At 40.0% G+C, this 27331-nt stretch overlaps 2 protein-coding genes across 3 annotated transcripts in view; one reads left to right on the top strand and one right to left on the bottom strand.

Annotated features, from left to right (window-relative positions):
• Nucleotides 1-22223, top strand: part of LOC132829048 (signal-transducing adaptor protein 1-like) — a 50825-nt gene extending 28602 nt beyond the window's left edge. Inside the window, exons 7-13 of one of the 2 annotated variants that reach the window (XM_060846338.1) lie at nt 1858-1927; nt 7841-7943; nt 14464-14622; nt 15323-15382; nt 16148-16180; nt 16281-16340; nt 20458-22223. In XM_060846338.1, coding sequence (XP_060702321.1) covers nt 1858-1927; nt 7841-7943; nt 14464-14622; nt 15323-15382; nt 16148-16180; nt 16281-16340; nt 20458-20522 — 550 coding nt within the window. In that variant the 3' untranslated portion in view covers nt 20523-22223. The remainder of the gene's footprint in view (nt 1-1857; nt 1928-7840; nt 7944-14463; nt 14623-15322; nt 15383-16147; nt 16181-16280; nt 16341-20457) is intronic. The other variant, XM_060846346.1, reaches the window with a different exon arrangement.
• Nucleotides 22224-26275: 4052 nt separating this feature from the next.
• The window catches only part of uba6 (ubiquitin like modifier activating enzyme 6), a 116671-nt gene continuing 115615 nt past the window's right edge, over nt 26276-27331 (bottom strand). Inside the window, exon 33 of the mRNA XM_060846327.1 lies at nt 26276-26592. Within this exon, the coding sequence (XP_060702310.1) occupies nt 26457-26592 (136 nt within the window). The 3' untranslated portion in view covers nt 26276-26456. The remainder of the gene's footprint in view (nt 26593-27331) is intronic.

Raw genomic sequence — 27331 nt, 5'->3', positions numbered from 1 at the left:
TAATCTCTGTTCATATCTCCGCTCTAATCTACATGATCCATTCCTGATGAAGGGCTTTTGCTCAACACATGGACTTTCATGCTCCTCGGGTGCTTCCTGATCTGCTGTGCTTTTCCAGCACCACTCTAATCTTGACTCTGATCTCCAGCATCTGCAGTACTCACTTTTGCACTTTTCCATGCTGTTACCAAATTCCAATTGTGTCCTTGATCAATATTCAGGAATAAAACCCTCTCAACACAATGGGCACAAGGTATTTCTTTGACATTGCCGAAAATGTGTTGCTGGAAAAGCGCAGCAGGTCAGGCAGCATCCAAGGAACAGGAGATTCGACGTTTCAGACATAGGCCCTTCTTCAGGAATCCATTCATTTTGTTTTAGCTGAGCAACCAGCAAACCTGGCACCACCCATGCAGTGCTAACCCTCTAACAGACTTTACATTAGAATGGATTCCCTACAGTATGGAAACAGTCCCTTCAGCCCAAGTCCACACCAACCCAGACCTATTCCCCTGACTAGTGCACCTAACACTATGGGCAATTTAGCACGGCTAATTCACATCTTTGGATTGTGGGAAGAAACTGGAGTACCTGGAAAAAACCCATGCAGACATGGGGAGAATATGTAAACCTAACACAGGCAGTCCCCTAAGGCAGGAATGGAACCTGGGTCCCTGACGCTGTGAGGCAGCAGTGCTAACAACTGAGCTACCATGCCACCCATAGGGACTTGATCCCACAGAAGCCCCACAATAGAAAACAAAAGTGACCTGACTTCAAAAAATACTTAATTGGCTGTAAATTATTTTGTGATTGTTATGTGGTAATAATGGGCACTATTTAAATGCTAGTCCTTTTTATCACATATGTTGACAGTTAGAAAATGTTGACTGACACTTTTAGTGTTGCCTGTGGTCTGGAAATGAAAGCCAAATAGGAAGAGACAGTTAATGTCAGTGGAATGTTAAGTTGAGCCCATTTTAAAATCTCCCTGCTCTTTCCAAATATGTCAGCATAAAATAAAAAACTGAAATAATTGCAATTGCTGGAACTCAGAAACAAAACAGAAATTACTGGAAAAGCTAGCAGGTCTGGCAACATCAATGAAGAGAAATCTCTGTTGAAATTTTGGGTCCAGTGACCCTTCCTCAGAGCATAAAATTAATGCTTTGTGTAGTCTTTCTTCACTGTGAGAACTGCCATATGAATCAAGTAAGTAAAAGTTTCCAATGGTTTTTAAATATAATTCCATTTGCTGTGTACGCATCACCTCAAAATGCATGATAAAAACAAACCACAGTCTCTCATTTATCATGGTGATCAGTCCTCCCTCCACAGGAGTAACATAGAACATAGAACAATACAGCGCAGAACGGGTCCTTCAGCCCTTGATGTTGCACCAACCTGTGAACTATTCTCAGCTCGTCCCCCTACACTATCCCACCATCATCCATATGCTTATCCAAGGATTGTGGCTGAGTCAGCTACATTAGCAGTTGGGCATTCCACACCCTTACCACTCTGTGTAAAGAACCTACCTCTGATCTATCACCTTTAATCTATCACCCCTCAATTTCTAGTAATGCCCCCTCATACAAGCTGAAGTCATCATCCTAGGAAAAAGACTTTCACTGTCTAACTATGTACTCCTCCACCATCATTGTCTCATTGTCACTCTGGGTGCTATGTACAGGGTGCGTTGCAGCAACTCATCCAGAGCAACCCCTAAAACCATGATTTCCACAACCTAGAAGGAAAAGAGTATTTATCACCTTCAGGTCGCTCACCATCCTGATTTGTCAATTCTTAATCAGCACAATGTCAAGTGAAGGATTCTTTTTAAAATTTACCTTTCAGTAAGCGAGTCCTAAAACACTACAGGGTGACCTGTGAAGAGACCGGGTTTATCATTTGGGTGGACAATCCGGTAAGTTTCTTACTAAATTTGTTCCAAATCTCATAATTTAAGAATTCCATATTTTATCATGTACATTAAACTTGCAAGAAATCAATTTGACTTGTCAACTATGGCTAAAAATTTTTAAAATATATATGTGGTTACACTTCTGAAAGATTTAATTAGCTCTAAAGTGTATTGGAATGTCTTGTAGTTGACTGTTAAATCTTAGCAACCTTTGAATGTGAAACTGCAAAGAAAGAACAGGAAACATGGTGTAGTGATTGTAATGAGGTCAGCCAGGTAGTCTTCATGGAATATGAGTTCCCTGACTGGAGCAGTTAATCAGGTTGCCTGGCTGATAAACGGGAGTGTCAGAGGTTCCGTTCACTCTGAGACTTGACTCTGAGGGAGCTGGATCATTGTCAAGGGCTCTCCATGTGCAAATAAAGGGTGACTTGGGGATGCAAGTTATTTCTGTGGCTTTATTTCAGTGGCAACGAGAGAAAAGCACGGTCCTGAAGGAATTCGCTTGCAGCCATCATCTTTGAGTTGGGCTAAGCAGTTCTGGCATCATGGCATTATTTGTAAAGCTTTACTCATTTGATCCTGCCATCCAAGACTGTGCCCAATATGTGAAAAGAATGCGTTTTTAGGCAAATGACATTGCCACAGAAGAAAAGCACTGAATACTTCTCTTGACAGCTTGTGTACCCAGAGCTTTTACAGTTATTAGGAGCCTAGCTTACCCTCAGGCACCAAGTACTGAAACCTTTCAAGACTTGATGGATTTAGTTAAGGAATATTACAACTGAAGCCTCCTCTAATAAATGCAAGGTGCTGCATTTTGGGAAAGCAAATCTTAGCAGGATTAATACACTTAATGGTAAGGTCCTAGGGAATGTTGCTGAATAAAGAGACCTTGGAGTGCAGGTTCATAGCTCCTTGAAAGTGGAGTCGCAGGTAGATAGGATAGTGAAGAAGGCATTTGGTATGGTTTCCTTTATTGGTCAGAGTATAGAGTACAGGATTTGGGAGGTCATGTTGCGGCTGTACAGGACATTGGTTAGGCCGCTGTTGGAATACTGCGTGCAATTCTAGTCTCCTTTCTATCGGAAAGATATTGTGAAACTTGAAAGGGTTCAGAAAATATTTACAAGGATATTGCCAGGGTTGGAGGATCTGAGCTACAGGGAGAGGCTGAACAGGCTGGGGCTGTTTTCCCTGGAGTGTCGGAGGCTGAGGGGTGACCTTAGAGGTCTACAAAATTATGAGGGGCATGGATAGGATAAATAGGCAAAGTCCCTGGGGTTGGGGAGTTCAGAACTAGAGGGCATAGGTTTAAGGTGAGAGGGAAAAGATATAAAAAAAGACCAGAGGAGCAACTTTTTCACGCAGAGGGTGGTACGTGTATGGAATGAGCTGCCAGAGGAAGTAGTGGAGGCTGGTACAATTGCAACATGTAACAGGCGTTTGGATGGATATATGAATAGGAAGGGTTTGGAGGGATATGGGCCAGGCGCTGGCAGGTAGGGCTAGATTGGGTTGGGATATCTGGTCGGCATGGACGGGTTGTACCGAAAGGTCTGTTTCCATGCTGTACATCTCTATGACTCTATAATTCTGAGGCACCATCGGTTATACTCGACAACTTGAGAACCAGGGGAGTTTTGGAAACTAGTGAAGTTGACTTTGATGCTGTGTAGTTAAAGGGTCCTGTGGCCAACCACTTCAAATCCCCCTCCCATTCCGCCAAGGATGTGCAAGTCCTGACCCTTCTCCACCACCAAATCCAATCCATCCAACGTCTGGAGGAAGAACGCCTCATCTTCCGCCTTGGGTCCTTTCAACCACACGGCATCAACGTCAACTTCACTGGTTTCCAAACCTCCCATCCCTCCACCTCATCCCAGATCCAACCTTCCAAATCAGTACCACCCTGTTCCACCTGTTTATCTTCCTTCCCAACTATCCACTCCACTCTCCCCACCTACTTATCACAATCACCCCTGACCTGCAACCACCTATCACCTTCCCTGCTACCTTCCCGCGTCCCCACCCTGTCCCCCTAATTATCTATCTCACACACACACACACACACACACACACACACACACACACACACACACACTCCTGCTCCCGGACTGGTATGCTTTTCCAGCGCCACACTTTTTAATTCTGACTCTGCAGCATCAGCAGTTCTCACTTTTTCTCAGGCCCAATGCAGAGAAATGCTCAGGAGCATATGCATCCAGGACTTTGGCTAATGCAGAAGGTAAATATGCCCGGTTAGAGAAGGAAGGCAGTCACGTTTGGAATCTGAAAGTTCCACCAATATCTTTACAGTCATAATAATGGCCCACAAATCCCTGCCAGATGAACTTAAAGAGGTCAAGGCAGTGCCAACCATTGCTTCAGACTGAATTCAGCAATAGGCTGTAATACTAATTACAAGTTGGAACACCTTCTGGGAGGCAAGGTTGTGACTGTGGATGCACTGAGCCATGTCCTCTTGGCAGACTCCATAATAGTTTCAAATTTTCTGGACACACTTCTAATTACAGCTGACAATATCAGCCTTTGGATATAGAAAGATCTGGTTCTGGCAAACCTGATACACCTGGTAGTGATAGGGAAACCAAAGAGTCACCACAACCAGAATTGAAACGTCTTTAGACCCAGAGAGACCAGATCACAGTAGAGGACAGCATATTATCATGGACAGTAAGAGTGATTGTCGCGAGCAAAGGTTACCACCAGATACTGGGTGAACTTTACCAGGGTCGTCCAGGCGTTTCCAAAATGAAGATGTAAGCAAGAAGATATGTCTGATGCACAGAACTGGATTCAGGCATAGCTGCGTTGGTGGGGCAGTGCCCAGAGTGCCAACAAGGACAAAACCTGCTGCTAGCAGCTCCCCTATATTCGTGGGAATGGCCAGGTAAACCTTGGACTCAGTTACACATAGAGTCATAGAGATGTACAGCACGGAAACAGATCATTTGGTCCTACCTGTCCACGCTGACCAGATATCCCAACCAAATCTAGTCCCACCTGCCAGCACCCAGCCCATATCCTTCCAAACCCTTCCTATTCATATACCTATCCAAATGCCTCTTAAATGTTGCAATTGGACCAGCCTCCACCACATCCTCTGGCAGCTCATTCCATTCACTACCATCCTCTGCATGAAAAAGTTGCCCCTTAGGTCGCTTTTATATCTTTCCCCTCTCACCCTAAACCTATGCCCTCTAGTTCTGGACTCCCCGACCCCAGGGAAAATACTTTGTCTATTTATCCTATCCATGCCCCTCATGATTTTGTAATCCTCTATAAGGTCACCCCTCAGCCTCTGATGCTCCAGGGAAAACAGCCCCAGTCTGTTCAGCCTCTCCCTATAGCTCAAATCCTCCAACCTTGGCAACATTCTTGTAAATCTTTTCTGAACCCTTTCAGGTTTCACAACCTCTTTCCGATAGGAAGGAGACCAGAATTGCACGCAGTATTCCAACAGTGGCCTAACCAATGTCCTGTACAGCCACAACATGACCTCCAAATTCCTGTACTCAACACTCTGACCAATAAAGGAAACCATACCAAACGCCTTCTTCACTATCCTATCTACCTGCGACTCCACTTTAAGGAGCTATGAACCTGCACTCCAAGGTCTCTTTGTTCAGCAACACTCCTAATACCTTACCATTAAGTGTATAAGTCCTGCTAAGATTTGCATTCCCAAAATGCAGCACCTCGCATTCATCTGAATTAAACTCCATCTGCCACTTCTCAGCCCATTGGCCCATCTGGTCAAGATCCTGTTGTAATCTGAGGTAACCCTCTTTATTGTCCACAAGCCTTCAATTTTGGTGTCATCTGCAACCTTACTAACTGTACCTCTTATGCTCGCATCCAAATCATTTATGTAAATGACAAAAAGTAGAGGACCCAGCACCAATCCTTGTGGCACTCCATTGGTCACAGGCCTCCAATCTGAAAAACAACCCTCCACCACCACCCTCTGTCTTCTACCTTCGAGCCAGTTCTGTATCCAAGTGACTCGTTCTCCCTGTATTCCGTGAGATCTAACCTTGCTAATCAATCTCCCATGGGGAACCTTGTCGAACGGCTTACTGAAGTCCGTATAGATCACATCTACCGTTCACACCAACTGTGCAGGTCCTTGTAGGCCCAATGTTCTTCGTCATTGGGGACACCCACTCTAAGTGACTGGAGATGCATAGAGTGCATTCATCAAACATGGGGATGAACAATAGAAAAACTACACGCATCTTTTTCAATGGACTCCTGGATGTGTGGGTCACAGATAATGGGCCATTGTTTACCAGCAAGGAATTTCCTTAGGTCAAATGGTATTTGTCATATAAGCTCAGCTGCAATACCATCCATCATCCAATTGTCTGGCAGAACGAGCTGTCCAAACTTTGAAGGCAGGCTTAAAGAAAAAGCCAGCGATTTCATTAGATACCAAACTGTCCCAGTTGCGATTTGATTATATGACCACCCCTCATGCAACTACAAGAATAGCTCCAGCAGAGTTGCTGATGGGGAGAAGACTCCGCAACAGGTTAAATCTGATCTTCCCGGACCTGGGGAGTCGGGGGGGGGGGGGGGGGAGGTGGAGGTGAAACAGCATGAGGAACGCAATGCCGGACACAAGTCTCCACTAAGCCAGTTTTCCTGATCAAATGCTGAAGGCACACTGATTATGTATTTATTTTGATTTCTATGACTCTTCTATCAAAATTACATCCTATGCCCAATTAAAATTTTGTGCATTTTGTACCTTTTACAGGATTTTAACACATCCACTATCTAAAGGAATTTATTGTATCTCTGGTCAATGGAGTATTAAACATCTTCTCAAATGAAGAGAAATTTAGTGTAATTAATATCCAATGTGACTTTGTTGCCTCCTCTGCTAATAGGATTTTAGTACATCCCATGCCCATTACTAGTTGCCTTGTGTTGAGGGTATTGAAAGTGAATTGCAGAGTGAGGACATAAAATTACATGTAAACCCAGATCATCAAGATGTCAGTTTGCCTCTCTCAAATGCCATTAGCACGTGTTGACATCTTTACATTATACCCTATAACAGCATTTTTAATAGTACATTGCTCCATCATTTGGATCCATTAAACATTTTCAAAAGGTTTGGTTATTATTGTTATTATTATCAAGCTCATCATTATTATTAAACAATAATATTTTCAGTCTAGGAGCACTCTGGCCTCAGTTAATATTGTACCACTGAACTCAATTCTTCATTGATTTACCTAAACAATTGTAATTTTTGCCTTATTGTCTTTACTTCATTGAAGAAAGAACAAATTAAGGGTGACGGAAAAGAAAATGCATCTGAGTAGTTCCCACTGTCCCACTAATTCTGGGCAAGACACTTTGTAAGGGAATTCTCATACCCCTGATAAGATCAGACAGCTACAAACCATTTGACTAGGATACAAGCATTCAATTGTATTGTTTTGTTGTCTTATTACAACACCACTATCTCTGCTCTTAAGGAACATAAAGCATTCCAAACAACAGTATCTGTCAGTCAGGCTGGATGTCTGAACTTGTACTCAAACTGCAAAGTCAGAATTAGCAATATGTTGCCATTCTTTTGGTGTACGATGCCTGTGCTTCAGCTGTAGTCAGTTAAACCAAGTTTCCTGCTCTGTTCTAAACTTATTATTTATTCTGTAAAATAAATTAGCTTTAGCCTGTTTATACAGTATCATTATTTAAATCTTTATTTCATCTAGAATAACCAGTTGAAGATGAAGTTTCATAGTACAAGGTCTCTTATGAGGAGAGAACATATGGCATCACTAGTTGAGCTTCAAAAGCCTATAAATCTTAGGTGGAAAGTTAAACTGAGGGAGATTTTCTTGACTTAATGTTTTCTTCCCTGTTCCATAGGTCACATGTAGGACCCTTCAGGAAGTTATTGATCATTTTATAAAAGAGACCAAAGGGGTTTTGAAACCGTACATAGACTCTGAGGTGTATGCTGACAAAATTGGTATGTTTATCCATCCACATTGTATATCAACCTGTGTATCTGCAAACTCTCATTTAGTCTCGGTAAGAACATCTTAACTTAAGTAAGGAATGGGGCATGTTTAAAGAAAAGTAAACTAAAAGAACTTGCACTTACATAACATGTTTCATGACCTCTGAACTGTTATGTAAGGGCCTGAAAGAATTTATGCAGAGCACTACCTGAAGCACCCCTATTCAACATTCCCTCTAAGCTGTGAGGCTGTGCATGCCAACATATTCTCTCTCGATTTCTGTAGCTGCTGTAGCACATGGATCTCGGAGATCCCTGCAAAGGCCAGAGAACTTGGAGGGAATGTCGACTATGATGTTGAGCTGAAGGGAGAACACCTTAGGTTCCTGAAGGAGTCAGGCAAGATAGTAACTACATATGAGTTACTTGCAACAAATTACACCAAGGGCTGCTTCTCATTAGACTACCAGTGGTTTTCCTCTTCTTCACTATAAACCAAACCAGCTCTGTAGAACCCTGAGAGCGGACAGTGGTTGTGAGTAATAGTACAGAGAGCTCATACAACTTGATGGGCAGCAGTACGGATTGCTTACACAACGTAGTGGTAGATGGTGTAGATTCCATTAAGATGGGAGAACTGCAGATTTAGTCATTCCAAGCAGTTACAGACTCCTGGCAGTGACCTTTAAGAGCTGTCCCACTTTGGGGTTCACCAGCTGAGTGAATGGACATAAGAGGCTCTGCCAGGCAAGTTAGAATTCCTGGTGAGTGAGGATAATCTTTAACAGAACCATGCAGATTTACAAGATTGCAAAACAAAAAGTGGAGAAGTACTTACAGCTCATATCAAGCATCACCACCAGAGGAAGAGGACACCATGAGGCCCAGTTACAGTCATGAAAATCAAGCGCTACGAAACCAAGTTAAAACCAGGTAGCAGCCCTGGAAAAGTCAGAATTAAAGTGATGAAATGGCATTTTGAAACCTAAACAGGCAATGTCTTATTGCCAAGTGTGGCTTGAATGGAGTATTGGGAATTTAGTGAGTTGAGGGGTTTACATGAGTAGAGGAAGCAGGTAATTCTAATTTTTACTTCAAAGATAGCCTTATGATTTTATAGGAATTGGTTCTTACTCTTACCCATAAGCAAACAATTTATAGGCACTGAAGAAAGAACTAATACGTGAATAAGGTTGACTAAAAGTCTACTTTCTACTCTCTAATTTCCACTTTATAGTAAATAGCATAAGAGTAAGGAGAGCATTACAGAGCCGGGAAGAGAGGATGTCACAATCATTTCAAGAACAGAATCAGTTTGATTAGAGCCAATTTGGGCCGCAAACTCATGGGGAGAACACAAAAAATAAACACATTTGTGAAGAAATTAACAGGGTGAGAACATCAGAGGATAGTTATAATTAAAGACCTTAATTATCCAAATGTGAGCTGGGATGGTGGTAGTGTTTCGAGGAACCAACTTTCCTAGATTGTGTTAAGGAGAATTTTCTACAGCTGAATGTATCCAATGAGAAAAGATACACCTGTTGGACCTGATTCTTGTGAAAGATGTGGACCATATAGATCAGGTGTCAATGGGGATTATTTAAGCATCAGCGATCATTGTATCATAAGGTTTAGGATGATGGTGGGAAAGAACAATGAACAATCCAGAAGAATAATTAATGGAGGTAGATCTGACAAAAGGGAGCTGAACTGAATAGACTGGAGCCAAAGGTTGGCAGGTCAGACTTTAGCTAAACATTGGGATAACTAATAAAGGTATATTCCCTCAAAGAGGAGTGGTAGGTCAAACAAATTTCAGAACTCCCTGGGTCGCAAAAAGATGTGCAGAGCCAATTAGGGACTGAAAAAGGAATTTGTATGTGGAAGCAAGAGGTGTTATTGAATTATTAATTCACCTGTCTTTGCCAAAGAAGCATTTGTACTGGAGTTCCCGAGGGGGTCGAAATTGAGACCCTTGCATTTCCTAATTATCTATCAATCCGTCAAGACCTTGGAGTATAGATTTCAAAGTTTGCAGATAATTTAAAGCATGAAGCATTCTGAACCATAAGGAGGATAATGTAGAATTTCACCTCTTGTGGCACAGTACAAATGGCCCTGGCCATCTTAATCATGCCCCAGTTCTGAAATCCAACAAAATAGAACGAGAGTCCTATTTCATTATTCCTAGCTGGAGAATTTGGGTAACTGACATGCTTTAAACACTCTTAACCATTTCAAAATAAATGCTTCAAACTCCCAGGACACTCAGCTAAGAGCACCAAGGGACCACTGATGGGATGGTACTTTTCCAAATGGCAGCCAATCTCTGGTGGAGTTAGGCAGGGGTCAGTGTTGGGACGCAATGATTCACTTATACATTAATGATCGTGTAGCTAAGTTTGCAAATGACACAAAATTGGGTGGAGGGACAGGTAGTGTTGAGGAATCGGGGAGACTGCAGAAGGACTTGGACAGGCTAGGAGAATGGAGAAAGAAGTGGCGGATGGAATATTGTGTGGAAAAGTGTGAGGTTATGCACTTTGGTAGGAAGAAAAGAAGCGTAGACTATTTTCTAAAGCAGGAAAGGCTTCAGAATCTGAAGCTCAAAGAGATTTGAGAGTCCCTCGTTCAGGATTCTCTTTTGGTTAACATACATGTTCAGTTGGCAGTTAGGAAGGCAACTTCAATGTTAGTATTAATTTCAAGAAGGCTAAATGCAAGAGCAGAGATATACTGCTGAGACTGTATAAGATTTTGGTCAGACCATGTTTCGAATATTGTGAGCAGTTTTGGGTCCCGTATCTAAGGAAGGATGTGCTGTCATTGGAGGGGGTCTAGAGGAGGTTTACAAGAATGATCCTGAAGCTAAAGGGCTTTTCATATGAGGAGCTCTTCAGGACTCTAGGTCTGTATGTGATGGAGTTGAGAAGGTTGGGGTGGGGGTTGGCAGCGGGATTCGATTAAAACTTACAATGTACTGAGATGCCTGGATAGAGTGGACACGGAGAAGATGTTTCCACTCATAGGAGAGACTAGGAACTTGAGGGCACAGCTTCAGAGTGAAGAGACAACACTTTAGAACTGAGATGAAGATGAATTTCATCAGCCAGGGAGTGACGAATCTATGGAGCTCATTGTTGCCAAAGGTTATAGAGATCAAGTCATTGAGTGTATTTAAGACAGAGATAAGATGTGTTCTTGATCAGTAAAGGGATCAAGGATTACAGGGAGAACACAAGCACATAAGAACCAGGAGCAGCAGTAGGCTGTCTGGCCCTTCGTGCCTGCTCTGGTACTCAATATGATCATGGCTAATCTTATTGTGGACTCAGCTCCACTTACCCATGTTTTCACCATATCCCTTAATTCCTTAATTTTTCAAAAAAGTATCTACCTTAGCTGTAAAAGCGACTACTGAAATAGCGTTAACTACTCCCCTGGGCAAGAAATTCCATAGATTAGCAACCCTCTGGGTGAAGAAGTTCCTTCTCAGTTCACTTCTAAACCTGCTCCTTCTAATCTTGAGGCCATGCCCTCTTGTCGTAGTCTCACCTACCAGTGGAAACATCCTCTCTATTTCTATTTTATCAATTCCCTTCATAATTTTGTATATTTCTATTGAATTCTTCTGAATTCCAATGAACATAGCCTCTCCTCATAAGCCAACCCCCTCAACTCCAGAATCAACCTGGTGAACTTCCTCTGCATCCCCTCCAGGTACCTTTTACATCCTTTCTTAAGTAAGGAGACCAAAACTACACACAGTACCCCAGGTGTGGCCTCACCAGCACTTTGTAAAGCTGTAACTTTACCTCTCTGCTTTTAAACTCAACCCCTTTAGCAATGAAGGACAAAATCCCATTGGCCTTCCTAATTACTTGTACCTGCAGACCAACCTTCTGTGATTCATGCACAAGGACACCTACGTCCCTCTGCAAAGCAGCATGCTGCAACTCTTTACCATTCAAGTGACACCTATTTTGCTGTTACTCCTGCCAAAATGTATGACTTCACATTTACTAACATTGCATTCCATCTGCCAGACCTTTGCAGGTGGAAAACAGAGGAATGAAGTTGGGAAACATAACAGCCATGATCAAATGGTGGAGCAGTATTGAGAGGCAGTATGGCCTAATTTTGCTCCTAATTCATATGGTCTTATAATTTGAAAGGAAACGTTGGTGAATTGGGCAGATAGATGGCAAAATCAAGTTCACAGTGGAGAGCTGTGTGGTAATTTATTTTGATGAACTTAAGAGAAACAGTATAAGATAATATAAAATGCCTCAGAAAGATGTGCAAGACACCAGGGCAGTTAAAAGATCATGCAGTGTCTTAGACCTTATTCATACAGGATGGAATACATGAGTAAGGAGATTATGCTGAACTGGGTAATGCAGCAGTCATACCTCACCTGGTGTAATGTACACAGTTCTAGGTGCCACATTTCAGGAAGGATGTGAACACATTGGAAGTGTGGAAGAGATTTATCAGAATATCACCAGGAATGTGAAACTTCATTTATGAAACTAGATTGTAGAAGTTGGTAATGTCTTCCTTGGTGAAGAGATAGCTGAGGGAGATTTTTTAGATTAGGTTAGATTACTTACAGTGTGGAAACAGGCCCTCCGGCCCAACAAGTCCACACCGACCCGCCGAAGCGCAACCCACCCATACCACTACATTTACCCCTTTACCTAACACTACAGGTAATTTAGCATGGCCAATTCACCTGACCCACACATCTTTGGACTGTGGGAGGAAACCAGAGCACCCGGAGGAAACCCACGCAGACACGGGGAGAATGTGCAAACTCCACACAGTCAGTCGCCTGAGGTGGGAATTGAACCCGGGTCTCTGGCGCTGTGAGGCAGCAGTGCTAACCACTGTGCCACTGTGCCGCCCACTATTTGTTGAAATCTATCAAAGTCATGAGTGGTCTGGTTAGAATAATAGGGAGAAACTATTCTTGCTGTTTTGGATTGAGAACAAGAGGGCAAAGGTTGAAAGTAATTTGTGAAATAACAACACAAAGGGGGAAAAAAACGTTATCACACAGCGAATAGTTGTAGCCTAGAATGAACTGTCTGGAATTTTCTTAGATTCACAGGTTCAGTTGAAAAATATAAAAGCGCATTAGATGGTTATTTAAGTAGAAACAATAGACAGAGTTATGGTGAGAAGGCAGGAGAATGACACTGAGTCATGATGCTCATTTGGACAGGGTGAAGTCTTCAGCATTGTAAAAAATACTGCAATGGAACCCTCGATTTTATTCGCAGAAGATTGGAGTCAGCATTCCTCTAATTTTCTTACTGGCTGTGCAGACCTCCAAGTCTCGAGCATTGCAGAGACTTCTGGAATCAGAAGTCAATGTCGTGATTGTTATACCAACTCTGATCACAATACATAGAACATCAGAGATATAGTGCACAAGCAGCTGCACAGCTTAGAGGGAGCTTTGGTTGGCGTCCTCCATTTTGAACTCAAGGTACACAATCCTACACAACAGCATCTGTGTTATACTTCAAAATTATTTGTCTTTAAAACAAGGGAAATAAATAATCATATTAGAAAGACACAACCTCAGAAATAGTATTGCCAGGAAGACTTAGTTTCCGGAATGGGCCAAATAGAACACAATATAGGACATCATGGAGAAAACAGTTTTTAAGATATAGAAAGCCACTCAATCACACACTAAATCATAAGCTGAACAAGTTAATGAACTTCTCTTCACAAAAAGGAATATAACTGATGACATTACAGCTTACCAACCTGTAACGTAACAGAGACTTTTGAAGAATTATTGAGAACCATTGACAATTAGCTTACCTTCAGAAGAGTTAAATTAAGTGTTCAGTTTATTTAAAGAAATTTATCATTAATTAGAAAAAAAACACTTGGCGATTTGAATAGTTACATTGGCATGAAGGTATATTTTATTTAGAGAGAGAGATCGTGAATTGTTCTATTACTTGCAAACAAATAGGAATCCATTGTTTTGAAAATATATACATTTCACTGCTACACTGCAATCAAGTGCTTAGTAAAAATGCATTCATCCACCACATGGATAACAGAAAATATACACATGAAGATCATCAAGCATTTTGAATTTAAAGTATGTTTATTTCTAACTTACAAGAGGCAGACAGCAGAACAGTACTCTATATCTTCCACTGCTGCTAAGTCTCTCCCATTGCATAAATCTGCTGGTCTGTTTTCAATAGTCTCTACTGCTCTCCAATGTTATTTCGCTCTGCTACACTGCAAACAAAAGTCTCAGTTGTTTTTGCAGATATCAATATTCGGTAACCTTTAAAATGCTTAATAATCATGTACAACAGATCAAAGTGTTCCTCATTCTTATTTTCACACCTTATAGGCCAAATTTAAACCAAAGTCTAAATTAATCTCAATACTCACTCCTACCCATGGCTATGGTTTCTGCAGAAACAGTGTTATATTCAGTTATTTCAAACATGTGACCTCAGTTATTTTGCTTTTGTCCTTATTTCAGAGGTGTCTAAAAGTCCAAATGAAAAGGCAAACAAGACGTTGCCTGTATCAAGAGTAGCCCCAATTCAACATTCTCCAGTCCTACCACCTGAGCATCCAGGCATCCCAGGAAAAATGAAATTTCCAACCCAATCTCCACGAAAGCAGCCTTTAAAACAAGGTGTGTTTCATATTTTTTTGATTTGTCAATGTCACTTCAGTTAACTACTTTAACAATAGTTAGTTAATTATGAAATAAATTGAGGATTACAGGGATAGTTATAGAATCTGGAGAGGCAAAAATAAGCACTTTAAGTTTTTGGAATAAAGATACGTCATGTATGAACTGCAGCTGAACAAGATTGGTTTGACTGACTAGCCTTATCATATTTTGTGTTCTCAAAATAAAACATCCCTAACACTAATTGAAAAACAACTACAACACATTACTGCCAGCCCAAAATCCAATTATCTTAACAACATCCAGATTTGGGGTAGTACAGTAGGAAGCACATTCAACATAAAAACAAATGAAGTCCAAGGTCCGATTTCTAGTCTTCACTGAATTTGTTTATTTGTAACCAAATGGAAAAAGTGTTGCTGAATTTGTATTTGACATTCCTTCGCTGGTAGGGAAATGGGTGTGGAGGATTGTGGAGGTTGAGGGCGATGGATGGAACTCAAAGGAGAGCTTGAATCAATTAAAATTTGCAGTTTTGGTGGGTATTATGTCTTGCAGAGAAACCAGTGTTTCTGTTTCATCTGTTTCACACATTAAATGCAGGTCTAAGGCAGTTTGAGTTAAGAAAAATATTTGTCACAGACCAAGGCTGCCACCTTACCATGTAAAGTATTTGATAACATCAGTTTTACTTTTGCAGAAGTGAGCAGCAGAAGTCCAGTGAACATGGAACCTGAGCCAAGTTACATGAATGATGAACGTAGGAACTATATCGTGTTCTATCTTTTCTTCTTTGAATTGCAGCTTACTTTTTGTGTGAAGTTTCGTTCACAATGTTTCAACATTAGCATTGTATCAAATTTTAATTCTTTAATTCTTTACTTCTTTAATTACAAAAATAACTCATGCTAACTCTCGAGTTATTGGTTACAGCCTCACGTGCTTCCATAACTGAGGTATTTAATGTTATTCCAGTTATTTCTGCATTCAGTGGGTGTTTTTACAATTGAAACAAAATCTCTTTGTTCACAAACATAACACCTTATGGGGTCTGCGGTTTGAGGATCCTTTGCTAATTAATTATGCAATCAGCTCATGTACTAAGCTGACAATGTAACCTTTTCAAAGAAGAGACAGAAACAATTTTGAGGATCAACAACATTATCCTAATGGCAACTGACATGGAAATATGAGGCTGCTTTAGTTGAGCACAGATCACCATGGTATTTAGTGAATGAGAATGAGTTAACACTCAGGTTTTAGAGAATAGTAAGTAATTATGAAACTTGCTGTCCTAATCAAACCCATTGCTGCACTCTAAGAGTCGGCATCTTTTACTTTGATATTTGGCTATCTGTCCAGATGATCCAATTCTACCCAAATGCTGACATATTAATTGTGCCAAATATTTTGAAGTGACCAATGTGCAAGTTTACTTGCTCAGTGCATTATGTGATAGTGACACTCAGGGCTCATTGCATGGCTGATAACAGGATCACAATAGACATTTCTTTATCTGTTTCAGTTCTTCTAAAACTGAACCAGGTGATCATAGCAGGTAAGTGGAGGAACTGTCCTTGAATTTAATTGCAATGTTTGTGTGATTTACACATGCAGATTGAAATTGTGAATGGAATTTGTCTTTTGCTTTAATGTAGATGATAGGCCTCCAACCCGTACTCCTCCAAAACCAAGATCATCTCGGCTCCTTGCTGCAGGTATTCTTGCCATTTTTTATTTCATTTCCTCGTGTTGTTTACAAATTGCTTTATTTGTTATAATTTGTCCAATGTCTGAGGCACGGGAGACTAATATACGTTTACTTTTAATTGGATGAATCAGGAAAAATGGTTTCCCTTTGTCCATGATGAGAGATTGTCAATTTACAATTGTCTTCAGGAGACTGAGGAGGAAGGTTGGAAAGTACCTACTTTGCTCAAGTGAATGGCACAGCATAAAATACTCTGCCACAAGAAAGGATTAAGACAACTCTTTATAATGTATAGAGAGATTGGATACACTGATTGCAAGTTTAGAACTTAAATTTATTCACTTGATATAGTTAAGGGCATCTGGTTAGTGTCTGACAAAAACAAGAATAAGATTTTCGAGTCTATACTTGTATAAATGTAAAGATGAAATAAAAGCAATAATCCATATTCTATTTAGTAAGGTATGTCTGGACAGATTATGCCTGTATTTACACATTATGGGAAATTGTAGACCCAGCTGGTGGTCTAGATGATCATGTGAGTAGGAGATGGCTCTGGCTGGAGCAACTTGAGCTCTGGGTGTTGGAGCTTGCGCAGCAGCTGGAGGACATAAAGTCATAGAGCTGTACAACATGGAAACAGACCCTTTGGTCCAAGTCAGCCGTGCTGAACAGATATCCTGAATTAACCTAGTCCCATTTGCAAGCACTCGGCCCTTATCCCTCTAAAACCTTCCTATTCGTATACCCATCCAGGTATCTTTTAAATATTATAATTGCACCAACCTCCACCGCTTCCTCTGCATGAAAAAGCTGCCCCTTGGGTCCCTTTTAAATCTTTCCCCTCTCACCTTAAACCTATGCCCTTTAGTTCTGGACTCCCCTATTGCAGGGCAAAGACCTTGTCTATTTACCCTATCCATGCCACTCATGTGTTCAGGAGATTGAGAGATTTGTGGATAGTGTGTGTCAGGACATGGTCACTCGCAGCTTAAGGGAGTGTAGGCAAAGAGGGAATTGATGATGGCCAGACAGAGGACAGGAACAAAGTGGGTAGTGAGGAGCGCATCTTGCTTGTAAACTATTTTTCAGCCTTGGGAAATGGTAAGAGTGGCTATTCCTCTGTGGAGGCCAGCCAGAGCTAAGGCAATGCCACATTGGGTGGTCCATAGTTCAGGAAGAAGTGTGGAGGGGCAGTACTGGTAGGATTTATGAGAAAGGGGAGTAGGTGGGTGCTTCTGTGGCTGTAGCCATGACTTAAAGTTGGTAGGTTGTCTCCCAAGTACTAGGTTCATGATGTCATGGAATGGCTGCAGGGCATTCTGAAGGAAGAGAGTCAACAGCCAGAGACCATGGTCCATACTGGAACTTATGCCACAGGAAAAAAGAAAAAGGAGGTTCCCCAACAGACTTTAGGGAGTTCCATAGAAAACCGAAAAGCAGGACTTCAGAAGTAATCTCTGCATTAATCCTAGTGCCACACAGTAGTGAGCATAGGAAAAGAAGCGCAGATGAGTGCATGACTAGAAGAGTAGGTGTGGGAAGGAAGGCTTCAGATTTCTGGGGTATTGGGACTGTTTCTGGTGGAGGTGGGGACTGTACAAGTTCAGTGAGTTACATCTCAAGAGGAATGGGACCAACCTTCTCTGTGAGGTTTGCTAACGCTGTTCATGCAGATCTTAAATGAAATTTGCAGGGGTAGAAGAAACTGATAAGTAGTTCAGAGGGCACAGCTGAAGTTAAGGCTAAGTCTAGAAAGCAGAGAAAACATAAGCTAGATGAAATAGAAATTTGTTTAACAAGACTAAATGGAACATATTTTAATTCAAGGAGCGTGAGGAACAAGATGAGCTGAGGGTATACATAGGCATATCGGAGTATGGTGTCACAGCTATGACCGAGACACACACATTGTGGGAGATTTGCACCCGAGATTGCAATATTGATCAAGGAATCCATTATGTTAGAGAGCGGGGACATTATCTTAGAAGAATCATGTAATGAGGATATATGGTAGAAGTAGAAATAAGCAATAATGAAATGAAAATTGTGTGGGGGTGGTAAATGGTGAGGGGGATAGCTGTAAACTGCAGGAGGATATGATTAGATTCCTTACAGTATGGAAACAGGCCCTTCGGCCCAACAAGTTCACACCGACCCTCTGAAGAGCAACCCATTCCCCACACTTATCCCTGACTAATGCACCTAACACAATGGGCAATTTACTACGGCCAATTCACCTGACCTGTACATCTTTGGATTGTGGGAGGAAACCCACGCTGACACGGGGGAGAACATGCAAACTCCACACAGACAGTCGCCTGAGGCTGGAATCTAACCCGGGTCCCTGGCGCTGTGAGGTAGCAGTGCTAACCACTGAGCCACCGTGCCGCTTCAATCAATGCACTGGTCAAATAGGCGGAGCAGTGACAAATAGAATTCAACCTGGAATGGACTTTGGGATAGCTAACAAGTAAAATGATTACACTATGAATGATAGGACCCTAAAAAGTACTAAAGGTCAGAGGAACCTTAAGGCAGCAGGGCAAGTAGATAAGGTAGTTAAGAAGACATATAGGATACTTACTTATATTAACTGAGGCATAGAATACAAGAGCAATGAGTTTATTGGAATTGTATAAAATACTGGTTTGGCCACAACTAGAATACTCATGCAGTTCTTGTCACCACATTAAGTAATAATGTGATTGCCTGAGAGAGGATACAGAAGAGATTTTCCAGGATGCTGTCTTGGATGGAGGGTCTGATGTATGAGGCAAGATTGGATAGGCTGTGGGCATTTTTCTTGGAACAGTGAAGTACCTGATAGAGATGTATAAGTTGAAGTGTATAGATTAGATGGATAGGAATGTACTATTTCCATTAGTAGAGGGGTCAATAACTAGAGGACATTGATTTAAGGCACAAAGTGAAAGGCTAGGAGGGGAGTTGATGAATGTTTCCAATCAGAGGATAATGAGATAACAAACATAGAGTTCCCAAGGAACTGCTGTGTGTTGTGTTTTTTTAATTACTTACAATAAATTTGAGTTATTTACAATAAATGTAAGGACCTAGGACCATAGGATGTAAGAGCAGGAGTAGGCCATTCAGCTTTTGAACCTGCTGCAACATTGAATCAGACTCTGACTAATCTGATAACCCTTAACTTCATTTTCCTGCCTTTTCGTTATGAGTCTTGATTCCCTTACTGATTTAAAATCAGCCTCAGCCTTGAACATACTTAATGAACCAACCTCAACAGCAACTCTGCAGGAAAGAATTATATAGTTTCACAACCCTCTGGGAAAAGGAATTCCTCCTCATCTGTTTTAAATGGACAATTCCCTTACTCTGAGATTACACTGTTTGGCTCCAGTCCCTCTCAGAAAGGGAAATAACCTCTTTGATCTACCTTCACAGTATCCCAGATATGGTCTAACTGGTATCTTGTATAGTTTTAGCTGGACTTTCCTGTTTTTATACTCCATTCCCTTTGAAATAAAGATCAATGTGCTGTTGGTATTTAAGCTCATTGACAGAATAGAATGTACAGCTTGGTAACAGGCAGCCTGGGAGTCGTTCAGTGACTAAGCTGAAAAGTGTGTGTATGGAGTCGAGATGAAGATCAGGCTTGGATGTGATGATTCATATGACAGAATACTGTACCACACAAAGGATGGCTACTTGGGCAATGTACCAAAATTGCCTGATTCCTGTGGATTCAAAGTGGAACAACTTCAGAACAAAATTCCTTTTACAAAAATAATGGTCCACCAATTTGGAACTTAAATCCAGAATTCTAAAACTGGGTGATGAACTTTGTTCAAAACGCTAATAAAATTATACTGTGCATTTTCTCCATTTTAATTATTGGAGGAACGAAACAGAATCCAAACAAACTGGACCTTTTGTAATCAAGTTTCATCTTGCAGGAAACATTGTGCAAGCAGAGACATATCCATTCCAACTCTTTGAAATGCATTTTGTTGTGAAAAGTAGTAACTCACAGTACTCAGTCTTCACATCTCTCATCTAATTTGTCAGGATGTTGAGTGATGAGTGTTGTGAAATATCAAAATGTAAAAATATGATTGAGCTTTTTCTTCTCATCTTCTTTGCAGGTGGAGCTAGTAGTGATGAACTAATGGCAAAGCTGAACGAGAGACGGGCAAGACTGGGAGATTAACAAACTGTGATTCAAATGCATATTTATGTTACTGAGTTAGAGAAGCTGCAAACACAAGCATTGCACTTCGGTTGAAATCACTGACTCTTTGAATGTAAAGTACATCAAAGTAAACAAAAAGAAAAAGTCAGAATTCTGCGTTTTACCAATCCACGTCTCTTTAGCCTCAAACTCCAGTGACGTGAAAGGTGATATTCTGTCAAGAACAATTTAAGACCTAGTCCTGTGGTTGGAAAATCTAATGATAAATTTGAAACATCGAATGCATCTTTCTGTTCTGAATTCTAGAGGACTTTTAATTAGGAACCCATAAGCTAATGTCCAAGAGCAAACTTTTAAATCTCTGAAACTTAGGTGGCAGATACCTACAAGATTGAGTGAAAAAAATGAAAGACTGGCGTGGAAGATAATCTTGCAAGTTGATAATTGAAGGATTGTTAGTGATATTGCAATGCTATTATTTTCGAAGCTTCACTCAGGTGGTGCAAATGCAGAAAGAACTCATCGATCACACCCTTAAATATCCCAAAGTGATACAGCATCTGAAGTATTTTGGTGCTGTTGTAGTGAAGGGACAGCCTATTTGTACAAGGCAAGGTCCCACAAACACCAATGGAATTATCTGATTATTATTCATTTTAGTGATGTTGGTCGAGTGATCAATATAGGTCTAGTGACCAGGAAATTTTACCTAACATTTTGCAAATAGTGACATGGAATTTTTTACACACCCAAACAGCTGGTGTCTTGATTTAGCAACTTACCTTTAAAAATCTTTTGACTTGGAGGTAAGAGCATAGTGGCTGAAGTATTACAAAATTCAGAAAAGGGATATAATGCTTGCAAATGTATCACTTTCAATTAGGAGTTGAGAGGAAATTCAAGCCAGTGTTTCCACTGGTATCATCAAAAATATGAGCAGGTAGCATGTAAATTGAAAGCTGAAATTCTGTAGAACTCACCTAAGTCTGTTTATCAATCACATTGTTTTCCCCTTGCTTTTAGAGCAACTCTGTATCCATCTTTCACTGACTGCATATCCCAAGACCACAACTTTTATTTTTGACCTTTCACTTTCCAATTTCATATTGCTGTTTAAAGTGGTTGAGGTTTTAATTGAACATTTGTCTTCCAAGTGCTGCCAAAGGCAGTTTCAAGATTATGCAACATACAGGTGTTCCGATCATTGAATCGTACAGAAAAATGGCATTCAGCCCACCTTACCAATTTTTTTTCAGAAGTATGGTTACAAAGCCAAGCAGCAAAGCGTAGTATTTACAAATGAATTGTACCCGTATTGATGTTGTAGTTAGCGAAGTGCGGACTGCAATCTTTTAATCGAGGGAACAAAGGTAATTTTACCATGCTGTTGATTGGGATTATTGAATATTTGCCATTGGGACCAGATCCCCTGTAGTAATGTTCTCAAAACTCAGGCAACTTTATTGCTTTGAAAGGATTTATTTATGTGTGCTGTATCATTACTGATGGATAAAACTAAACCAGAACATTAGGATTAAACCTTCCACAACATCGTGGGCCAAAGGGCCTATTCTGTGCTGTACTTTTCTATGTTCTAACATCTGAAGCTCTTATTATCAGCCACTTTGGAGTTTTATGTAAATTGGTGAGCGCTGATTTCACTTTTTGTAGCTTGAAGTATGTAATGCACAACAATCCAGAGAAATAATAAAACATACAAAGGGGGTAAAATAATAGTTGTCTATTTGGATTTTCAAAGAACATTTATTGAAGTGCTTGTTAAGAGGGTATTGCACAGCATTGGGACGCATGGAGTTAGAATTATCAAGGCTGAGGATTAGTTAATAGAATAAAACCAAGTAGGAATAAGGAAGACATTTCCTGGTTGGCATGCTGGCAAGGCACCGCAGGATCAGTACTAGTGCCTCAGCTATTTTCAATCTATATTAGGGACTCAGATGGGGAACTGAGAGTAATGTATAGAGTTTTGTGATGATACAAAAGTAAGCTGTGAGAAACATGTAAAGCATTTTCGGGGTTTGAAGGGGAGCTTGTAGACAGGTTGAGAAAATGTGCAGAAACATGGCAGATGGAATACAATATGACAAAATGAAGTTATCCACTTTGGTAGGAAAAATAAGTATTGATTTCTTCTTGAATGGTGACAGACTGGGAATTGTTTGCCTTCAGAGAAATTCAAGTATATTCTATGACTCAGTTAGAATCCAGGTACAGATGGAAATTAGAAGAACATTCTATATTACCTTTTACCAGGGAAAAAGAATGAAAAGTGTAATAGTTTAGATATCTTACTGTAACTGGACAAGGCATTGGTTCTCTTCACCCAAGTAAGAACGTACTTTCTCTGGAGACTGGCTGCAATGCAAATTTACAAGACAAGTTCCTGGGAGGCAGGAATAGTCCGTGATTCATTGGAGTTTAAAAATTAGATGAGATTTAATTGAAACATTTAAAATTCTTAACAGGCTTGTTACTGAGAAAATGATCACCTGGTTGGTGAGTCAAGAATAGAAGATCAAATTCACAACAATGTAGGACTGAGATGAAGAAAATGTCTTCACTTAAATGTTTGTATACATTTTGAACTTTGTATTACATAGTGAGGGATGTTTAGTTGTTGAGCATATTCACATCACAGATGTATTGATTTTACAATGCTATGGGAATTAAAGGATGTGAGCAGAATGCAGAGAACTAGTCGGGGGCAAGATCAACATGATCTTGTTGAATGTTGGAGGAGGTGTGAAAGGCCAAGTTGTCTACTTCCAGCTCCTATTTCTTATGTTCTTGTGTTTTCAGACAAAGAGTGCACCTAATTTCCAGATTGTTCTTTTCTGTATTTGATAATATTTTAGAAGTGTATTGGGAGGAACAGAAGTTTAGTTGCTTTACTGACATTAATATATTGCATGGAACGTGCTTTACATTCTTACTATGTACAAAATGCATTAGTTACTGCCTGCAACTTTCTTAGTCAAATAAAATATTGTTTAGACATTTGATCCACATAAAATTAATACTGATAAACTATAATTAGTAAATAATTCTATACCATGTTCATATTAAAATTGAGTAGATTGTATCTGGCCGAGAAAGCAAATGCATATTGTTAGTATGGAGCTGGTTTAAGCAATACTTACTATACTGCATTCTATTCTGCAGTTATAGCTGAAAAGAGCAGGACTAGTACACAGCGATCCAGCCAAATTAGTAATGAATGGCTAAATAAATTGCTTACCATATCCATTCAAGTCTGACTCTAACTCTAAAGACTTCAGGGACTGGAGATGGTGATATTGAATAATGATTTTAATGAAGTTTAAAAATCAAGAGCAGTTGTGTGATGGCTTAAAGATATTGTAAATGGAGGGTGCAAGGCTAGACAGTAGGATTTTGAAAGCACAGTTGTACCTGAAATGGGGAATAGCTTTTCTTAGGGTAATGTGAGGAATGGGAAATGGGATGTGGTTGGATACGTTCAAAAATGTGATTAGAGATGGTCTTATTTATGACAAACTTGCAAGAAGTTGAGATAGCAAGATTAAGGGGTTGACTGTGAATGAGTTTGTGTGTTTATGAGAAGGGAATGATTGAGCATAAGAGGGATATAAATTCAGATGGAGGTTAAAATCAGTGCAGACACAGAGTTGGAAAGCAGTTTGTGATACTTGGGTGGGTACTAAGATTTTAAATAAGACACAAGGGAGAAACAGGATGAGATGTTCATAAGCAGAAATTACCAAAGGAGAGGGACAGATAGATATCAAGTGGATACAAGTACCACCCCATAAGGCAGGTGGATTAAGATATGTCAGGTAGGAGGCTTCCATCATGGCAGTTTTTTTTTCCATCAATAGAGATACTTTCCAGACAAATACTGATATGTTACTCCAAAATTAAAAAAAAAACAAAACTTTACAAGATAACTGGTTCCAAGTTATTTTATTTTCTCATTGGATTAGGTTTCAGTTCACAGTGCTTGGCTTTTTCAAAGTGAAAATCTAGGGAGGTCACTCCTCAAGTAACCTGACTATCCCAAATGGGAAGGGCAAGATATTCACATTTGTATAGTTCTGGGGTACGGGAAAAATAAAATCATGTTTGAAATGTGTCTCAGCAGGAACACTTGCATTTTAACAGAATTTCAACTTGTTGCCAAAAGTTGCCATTGTGGATCACCTGGCTTGTTAGTTATAAATTTCCATTTCCACAAATTCGATTTCATTATAAATGGAAGTTCGGCTTTCTCAAGGAAATTGGAAAATCAATTAGCTTTCCATTAAACAAATGAAACATACATTTTGAAGCTACTTGAATCTTATGCTGGACAACTAGACAGAAAGATCAGAAAATAATTTGCATCTATTTAGCACCTTACTACTTCAGGTTGCTCCAAACACTTTATAGTCAATGGAGTACCTCCGATTGGACTCACTGCTGTAATGTCGGAAATGTTGCTGCCAATATTCGGACAGCAACATGCTACACTGGTCATTTAATAATATCAATGTGTTAAGAGTAGTGATTGGTTGAGGATAAAAATAGGTCAGGACATAAGTAGAATTTTTCTACCTTGAAACATTGTCATGGGATATTTTACATCTTTCCAAGAGGACAGATGAGGACCTCAGTTTTGTGTCTTATCAGAAAGAGGGCTGCTCTTTTAATGCAGCGCAACTCAAGCACCACACTGAAGTATAATCCTAGATTGTGTGTTCAGGTCTGTGGAGTAGGTTTTGAATGGCTCAGACAAGAACGTTACCAATGAAGTACAAGTGACAGCCTAAAGACAAATTTGCAGTTATATTTTGCATTTCAAAACCTCAGAGTTCCGAATTCTTTACAACTAGAAGAGAGACTTCTATGTCCCGTAGTAGATGCATTCTGTAACTCTAATTCAGTGCTCCCATATTGAATATAATCATAATACAATATTTACCAAGATATTTAAAAAATAAATGAAGCTAAAACCCCCAATTTTGATTACTGCATTATTTACAAAAGAAATTTAAAAATCCCTGCAGATACAAATAATCATCTCCTCAATGTGAAATTACTCATACAAACTCTAATGGTCTGTGAATATAAAATAAGATTTTAACAATACCATACCAAATGACAAGTAAACCAGCCTACAGACACATGATTTATAGAATTTGTTTTAAAAAAACTCAATAGTCTGTGATTTGAATGAAATTGCAGTAGTTACAATAACAAATTGGCTAGTTTTACTTTAAGCTTCTTTGGTCCAAGACTTAAGGGAGACAAATAGAAAAAGCACAGCTTGTAGTAGTTGAAAATAGCCAATCAACAGTTGCTAGCATGGCCAAAACAACATGAAATCTGAGTGTACATCAATAATTCAATACTGGAAGACTCAGCTATTTTACAGAAGGAGGGGTCAACTTAATGTGTTTTAAAAATGTTTTACACAGATAGACTGAAGATTGGTGATTATATGGTGGGAATTTATTTCATGGAAATGCTTGATCAAAACAAAAATTCAACTCAGGAGCCACAGTCTATTCCTAAAGCAGTCAATGGTGGATAGGTTGAACACTGCTTTTGTACACTTGCTATACATCTTTGGTGCAGGGCAACATGGAACCTTATTCATTTTGAAATGACAGCTAACAAAGCAGTAAAATTAAAACTATGAATGAAGAGTCTCTACAGTAAGGTGATATGCAACATGCTGTTGGGGCTGGACTGGACTGTCTTGACTGCATCATAACACAGTATGCGGACAATCATTTAAAAACATCAAATTTTATTGCCACTATTAAGGCAGTCTGCATTGGGCAACATGTGCAGATTACAGAAACATTTACATCACAATAAAGCAGAACAATTTTGCTAATTAGGTGAGTGCTTCTTTACTTCTGTGGCAGTTGGTTCAAGAGGCTGGAGGCATCCTAAGTGAACATGAGCTCAGTTCTCTTCAGGTCGGAAATAGTATCTCACAGGAGGACCTGGCAGATCTTCTTCACCATCAGATTCAGGTGCAAATGACACAGTCAAATCAACATACTTCTTGTCTGATGCTGGTTTGACTAATTTTTGCATTCTGAAGCAGAAAAATATGGACATGAATATAAAACTTTGAATAGTTTTACCTCTGACTAGATACCACTCATCCCTTTCCTCACTCAATTAAAAGTGGCCCATTATACCTAGACTACCAAAGTGCTCTATAAATGCACCTCTGCTATGGTAATGATTGCGAGACAAGGATCAGACAGAATACGAGGAAAACACATCTAAATTTTACTGTGGGATTTTTCATACCAGAGAGCAAATGGGACCTCAGATAAACTATCAACCTCAAGATTGCAGCACTCCTTCAGTTTTGTACTGGAGTGTTGAATTTAAAGTTCATTGGCTAGGGGGTTTCCACTTGTGCACTTGTCAACATTGGCAGACAATTGGAGCTTCTTGAATGTAGAAGTAGAAAACCCAAGGACATTCTATTCTAGTGTAAATTCCCAAGAAGCGACAATGAATCTCCTGATCCATGGAAGACTGGTTTGTAAAATTGAGGGAAACTAGTTCAATTAGAAGCAAGTGACACTGAACCTAACTTGTCATTTTCCATGAATTTCTAAACACCGGTGATGGTACAATCAAATCTTTTGCACCTTATAAAACTGATAATTCTTTGATTATCACAAGTTTTGGTGAAAAATCATTTCTTCCCTGTTTACAATTATGAATATCAAAAACTTAGTCCTTTTGGAAAAGATATAGCTGACCCCTCTTTCCAAGCCAAGATTGATTGATAGACTGAGTAATCTTCCCTCTCTTGA

Source organism: Hemiscyllium ocellatum, chromosome 2 (assembly GCF_020745735.1).
Source record: "Hemiscyllium ocellatum isolate sHemOce1 chromosome 2, sHemOce1.pat.X.cur, whole genome shotgun sequence".
NCBI classification, from domain to species: Eukaryota; Metazoa; Chordata; class Chondrichthyes; order Orectolobiformes; family Hemiscylliidae; genus Hemiscyllium; species Hemiscyllium ocellatum.
Note: the sequence above shows the minus strand (reverse complement) of the source record. Positions and strands in the feature narration are given on the sequence as shown.